The 6,652-nt window shown below is 45.4% G+C and overlaps 1 protein-coding gene across 1 annotated transcript; it reads right to left on the bottom strand.

The window, feature by feature from the left end:
• Positions 1–1,650: 1,650 nt before the first annotated feature.
• On the bottom strand, positions 1,651–6,086 carry LOC139381302 (uncharacterized). Its single transcript, XM_071124755.1, has 2 exons — positions 6,003–6,086; positions 1,651–2,091 (listed from the first exon to the last, which is right to left on the bottom strand). The coding sequence occupies exons 1-2, from the start codon at positions 6,084–6,086 to the stop codon at positions 1,651–1,653; spliced, it is 525 nt and encodes a 174-aa protein (XP_070980856.1).
• Between the last annotated feature and the right edge of the window lie 566 nt (positions 6,087–6,652).

Below are 6,652 nucleotides of genomic sequence, written 5' to 3'. Positions count from 1 at the left end.
CGCCCACTACAGCTCTTAATAAATGGCAATAGATGTTGACTCAGTCTTGGGGTGAGCCTGAAATGTCACTGCTTTAGACCAAAGACTGGTTCCAAGGCTCTGGTCAAAAGGAGTGCAGTATTAAGGAAATACTGAAGCACCCCAAGACTGAGTCAACATCTAGTGTCATTTAAGACCTGTAGTCGGTGAAAGTGACTTTAAACATCATCATGAAAAGTTTGGAGGTGTTAATAAAAAAGTATAATCTGGAAACCCAGAACTGAAATCTAGTTGGGTGAGAAGCTCGAGTTCTGGGGGGAGACGCGATAGAAAATATACTAGACCGACTGATGAAGCAGGGTGGTAGCTCCACCCCCCTTTTGCTGCAAGTTGCTGGCAAGTCTATAGGCCAAATGTCCCCTCGCCTCCCGAATGAGAAAGATGCAAACACCAGTGAAATGGTGATGTCCAAATGATCAGTGATGGAAAAATCCACCCACCAGAACAAAGTTCCCCGTTAGTTGTGGCATCCCACAGTCTGTTGACGTGCTACGATACCAATTATGATTTAAAAATGTCTCACATTCTTGCTCGGATGACAAACAGAGATTACAGAATATGTCACAGCTCTACAAAAATCATCACCTACCTACATTCCACACACGAAAGTACACAAACACGCACATACACACACACACACACACACACACACACACACACACACACACACACACACACCCCACACACACTGGCAGAGGTCGCTTCTCTCTTTCTTCTCCCTTTGTATGTGTGTGTGTACAGCTGAAGAACCTTAATTTGTGTCGGGTTTGCTAAAACAGGATGATAATCCTCCAGCAACAAGAAATGTGAATTATCATGTGGAGTATAATTAATGGACATGATTGTAGGGATTGATACATTTTTCGCAGGGGAAAATCAAGTGTGACTTTTGAAAGTGAAAATTACAAACTTCAGAAAACGTTTTAAACCTGAAATACACAACAAGTTTTACATTCCCGTGCAACAGGGTGATCAAATAATGATCCTACATTTGCATGTGTGCCTGTGTGTATGTGTGTATGTGTGTATTGGTGTGTGTGTGTGTGTCTCCCTCTGTGTGTTCTCAGTTGTCACATATGTCTCATATACGTAAACAACAATTTAGGCCCAAAGAGACTCATCATCCATTATTTATAGGATTTGAATTAATAATGCCAGTTGATGTGTATAAACATGTGGTGATGTACGTCAATAATTATGTAAATATAAACTTTTGAATTTGCATGTCTATGGTTGACATACAGGAGAACACATACCATCAGCATGTATGTATGCTGATAATCAGTGATTGACGGGTTAATCATTTTTACATTGAGGCAGCTCAAGCTGATCCTGTGAACTGTGGAATGATTAGTGAGAGTAGCCTAAAGGAGAACACACACACTCCACAACTGTCATTTGTCCATTGTTATTTCAATTGCCGGTTTGATGTTTTCAGAGAGTGTGTTTCAGTTTGGCAGGGATGATTTATTTTTCTTCCCATTACATTTTTTCAAAATCCAGACTTTGCGGCCAACCGCCCAGTAACCAATCAGTGATTCCTGCAACTCATCTCTGAGTTGCCATGGAAACACCCTGACTTTAAAAATAGAGGTGGAAGAGTATTGAAGGCTATGGGAGGGTAGGATGTTGCTTAATAGATATGGCTGGCTGAGGGGTGTCTGAGGGTGGTCTGGGGGTGTCTAGGGTGTCTTGGGGTGTCTGGGGGTGTTTGATGGGTGTCTGTGAGTGTCTGAAGGTGTCTGATGGGTGGTCTGGAGGTGTCTTAGGGGTGTCTGGGTGTGTCTGAGGGGTGTCTAAGTGGTGGTCTGGGGTGTCTGAGTGTGTCTGAGGGTTGTCTGGGAGTGTTTGAGGGGGGTCTGAGGGGTTTCTGGGGGTGTCTGAGGCGTGGTCTGGAGATGTCTGGTGGTGTCTGGGTGTGTCTGAGGGGCGTCTGATTGGTGGTCTGGGGTGACTGAGTGTGTCTGAGAGGTTTTTGAGGAGTGTCTGAGGGGTGTCTGAGGGGTGTCTGGGGGGATCTGAGGGGTGGTCTGGGGAGTGTCTGAGGGATGTCTGAAGGTAACTGGGAGTGTCTGGGTTTCTGAGGGGTGTCTAGGTTGTCTGGGGGGTGTTTGACGGTGTATGGCGGTGTCTGTGGGTGTCTGAGGGGAGGTCTGGAGGTGTCTGAGGGGTGTCTGATCTGGTCTAGTCTGTTTTTGAGTTTGAGGAACCACTCTGATGGCCCCTATGTTAATTTTTCTGGCATTAGAGTGGTAAAGAGCCCTTTATGGTGATGCTTTAGACCAGTGGTCCAACTGGTCCATCTCCAAGGCATTCCTAGTCAATCACCAAACATTTCTGTAAAAAAAACTATGATAAAGCCTTGCATTCCTATTTATTTGTATTTGTTTCATGAAGTTGGCAGTATATGATCAGCAATCCTACTCTGAAATGCTTTATACATATGGCCCCTGAAGAGGGGAAATGAGAGGCTTTATACATATGGCCCCTGAAGAGGGACCATGAGATGCTTTATACATACGGCCCCTGAAGAGGGGAAATGAGAGGCTTTATACATATGGCCCCTGAAGAGGGACCATGAGATGATTTATACATATGGCCCCTGAAGAGGGGAAATGAGAGGCTTTATACATATGGCCCCTGAAGAGGGGAAATGAGAGGCTTTATACATACGGCCCCTGAAGAGGGGAAATGAGAGGCTTTATACATACGGCCCCTGAAGAGGGGAAATGAGAGGCTTTATACATACGGCCCCTGAAGAGGGGAAATGAGAGGCTTTATACATATGGCCCCTGAAGAGGGACCATGAGAGGCTTTATACATACGGCCCCTGAAGAGGGGAAATGAGAGGCTTTATACATACGGCCCCTGAAGAGGGGAAATGAGAGGCTTTATACATATGGCCCCTGAAGAGGGGAAATGAGAGGCTTTATACATACGGCCCCTGAAGAGGGGAAATGAGAGGCTTTATACATACGGCCCCTGAAGAGGGGAAATGAGAGGCTTTATAAATACGGCCCCTGAAGAGGGGAAATGAGAGGCTTTATACATACGGCCCCTGAAGAGGGGAAATGAGAGGCTTTATACATACGGCCCCTGAAGAGGGGAAATGAGAGGCTTTATACATATGGCCCCTGAAGAGGGGAAATGAGAGGCTTTATACATACGGCCCCTGAAGAGGGGAAATGAGAGGCTTTATACATACGGCCCCTGAAGAGGGGAAATGAGAGGCTTTATACATACGGCCCCTGAAGAGGGGAAATGAGAGGCTTTATACATACGGCCCCTGAAGAGGGGAAATGAGAGGCTTTATACATACGGCCCCTGAAGAGGGGAAATGAGAGGCTTTATACATACGGCCCCTGAAGAGGGGAAATGAGAGGCTTTATACATACGGCCCCTGAAGAGGGGAAATGAGAGGCTTTATACATACGGCCCCTGAAGAGGGGAAATGAGAGGCTTTATACATATGGCCCCTGAAGAGGGGAAATGAGAGGCTTTATACATACGGCCCCTGAAGAGGGGAAATGAGAGGCTTTATACATATGGCCCCTGAAGAGGGGAAATGAGAGGCTTTATACATACGGCCCCTGAAGAGGGGAAATGAGAGGCTTTATACATACGGCCCCTGAAGAGGGACCATGAGAGGCTTTATACATACGGCCCCTGAAGAGAGGAAATGAGAGGCTTTATACATACGGCCCCTGAAGAGGGGAAATGAGAGGCTTTATACATACGGCCCCTGAAGAGGGGAAATTAGAGGCTTTATACATACGGCCCCTGAAGAGGGGAAATGAGAGGCTTTATACATACGGCCCCTGAAGAGGGGAAATGAGAGGCTTTATACATACGGCCCCTGAAGAGGGGAAATGAGAGGCTTTATACATACGGCCCCTGAAGAGGGGAAATGAGAGGCTTTATACATATGGCCCCTGAAGAGGGACCATGAGATGCTTTATACATACGGCCCCTGAAGAGGGGAAATGAGAGGCTTTATACATACGGCCCCTGAAGAGGGGAAATGAGAGGCTTTATACATACGGCCCCTGAAGAGGGGAAATGAGAGGCTTTATACATACGGCCCCTGAAGAGGGGAAATGAGAGGCTTTATACATACGGCCCCTGAAGAGGGGAAATGAGAGGCTTTATACATACGGCCCCTGAAGAGGGGAAATGAGAGGCTTTATACATACGGCCCCTGAAGAGGGGAAATGAGAGGCTTTATACATACGGCCCCTGAAGAGGGGAAATGAGAGGCTTTATACATATGGCCCCTGAAGAGGGGAAATGAGAGGCTTTATACATACGGCCCCTGAAGAGGGGAAATGAGAGGCTTTATACATACGGCCCCTGAAGAGGGGAAATGAGAGGCTTTATACATACGGCCCCTGAAGAGGGGAAATGAGAGGCTTTATACATATGGCCCCTGAAGAGGGGAAATGAGAGGCTTTATACATACGGCCCCTGAAGAGGGGAAATGAGAGGCTTTATACATACGGCCCCTGAAGAGGGGAAATGAGAGGCTTTATACATACGGCCCCTGAAGAGGGACCATGTTAAAGTAAGAGAGATAGCTTGGACACCAAGTGGGCATAAAATACTGAGCCTGGATTCCAGGATCTCTCTGTGGTGTTACTGCCCCAGAGACAGGCTGCTGCTCCCCAGGGGAGCTAAGAGGGGAAGTTGTGTCTTGCTAGGTAAACACATTAGCAGACTGTGAAAATTGGCTTTGTCTGGTCTGAGCTGCACTGGCTACAGTACCTGGCCTCTGAACAGTATGATGCATCTCTTCTCTTGAATCTTGTAACCACTGCCTTACAATAAAATAAACAAAGTATTATGTGATCAATATTGCTTAAAGGGGTCAATCTGTTGACATAGCCATTGATTCACTTAGTTGATGTTTGAATTCTAGATTCTCGTCTCAGGTAGCCATAGGGAGCTGTTGTATACTGGCTGACAAGATTACAATATCACAACATCACAGCCAAAGCATTGTTGTGGAAGTAAAAACCCCAAATGACATAGCTGCCGATCTAAACCAATGCATAGGGTTGCAGAAATGTGACGAGCTCTGATAAGATTTATGTCAAGCTAGAACACAGTGAGAACTGGTCTGTTTAACAAAAAAAGTACCTTTTTATTCATATCTTGGTCCCTTAAATAGAAAGCGTTATGTCTCACTAGGGAGCGAGATAAGATGTATTGTCTGATCCAGATACATAATAGCCTATTTGTGATGCTACGATGCCATATGTCTTGACTACTGAAGCACTGCTTGGATGTAACTTTAGCCTCCGGCTGGACATTGAACATTATTATGGCTAATATTATTTATTATACACTGAACAAAAATATAAATGCAACAGGTAAAGTGTTGGTTGCATGTTTCATGAGCTAAAATAAAAGATCCCATAAAAGTTCCATACTCACAAAAAGCTATTTCTCTCAAATGCTGTGCACACATTTGTTTATGTCCCTGTTAGTGAGAATTTCTCTGTTGTCAAGATAATCCATCTACCTGACAGGTGTGGCATAGCAAGAAGCTGATTAAACAGCATGATCATTACAAAGGTGCACCTTGTGCTGGGGACAATAAAAGGCCACTAAAATGTGTTTTGTCACACAACACAATGCCACATATGTCTCAAGTTTTGAGGGAGCGTCCAATTGGCATGTTGGCTGCAGAAAAGTCCACCAGAGCTGTTGCCAGACAATTGAATGTTCATTTCTCTACCATAAGCCACCTCCAACGTTGTTTTATAGAATTTAAACGTACATCCAACCGGCCTCACAACCTCAGACCACATGTATGGCATCGTGTTGGCGAGCTGTTTTCTGATGTCAATGTTGTGAAAAGAGTACCCCATGGTGGCGGTGGAGTTATGGTATGGGCAGGCAGAAGCTATGGACAACAAACACAATTGCATTTTATTGATGGCAATTGGAATGCACAGAGATACCATGACCAGATCCTGAGGCCCATTGTGGTGCCATCCATCCGCCGCCATCACCTCATGTTTCAGCATGATAATGCACAGCCCCATTTCGCAAGGATCTGTACACAATTCCTTCCAGCTGAAAATGTTCCAGTTCTTCCATGGCCTGCACTCTCATCAGACATGTCATCAATTGAGCATGTTTTAGATGCTCGTGATCAACATGTACAACAGTGTGTTCCAGTTCCCACCAATATCCAGCAACTTTGCACAGTCATTGAAGACGAGTGGGACAACATTCCACAGGCCACAATCAACAGCCTGATCAACTCTATGCGAAGGAGATGTGCCGCGCTGCATGAGGCAAATGGTGATCACACCAGATACTGACTGGTTTTCGGATCCACGACCCCTACATTTAACGTATCTATCTGTGACCCACAGATGCATATTCCCAGTCATCTGTATTCCCAGTCATCTGTATTCCCAGTCATGTGAAATCTATATATTCGGGCCTAATTAATTCATTTCAATTGACTGTTTTCCTTATATGAACTGTTGCATTTATATTTTTGATCAGTATTCATTACTAAACACGACAGATGTTTTGTCTTGTCACGACTTCTGCCGAAGTCAGCCCCTCTCCTTGTTCGGGTGACGTTCGGCGATCGACG

The sequence above is a fragment of the Oncorhynchus clarkii genome, chromosome 23 (genome assembly GCF_045791955.1).
Source record: "Oncorhynchus clarkii lewisi isolate Uvic-CL-2024 chromosome 23, UVic_Ocla_1.0, whole genome shotgun sequence".
NCBI lineage: Eukaryota > Metazoa > Chordata > Actinopteri > Salmoniformes > Salmonidae > Oncorhynchus > Oncorhynchus clarkii.
This window is presented reverse-complemented; position numbering and strand designations above follow the sequence as displayed.

Excerpts from the sequence above, each read along its gene's own strand:
- LOC139381302 (XM_071124755.1), bottom strand. The coding sequence starts at position 6,086 with ATGGGGCTGTGCATTATCATGCTGAAACATGAGGTGATGGCGGCGGAT. Across the intron at positions 2,092-6,002 it reads GGCCTCAGGATCTGGTCATG|ACATCCCTCAGACACTCCCC; the intron begins GTATCTCTGTGC and ends AGTTACCTTCAG.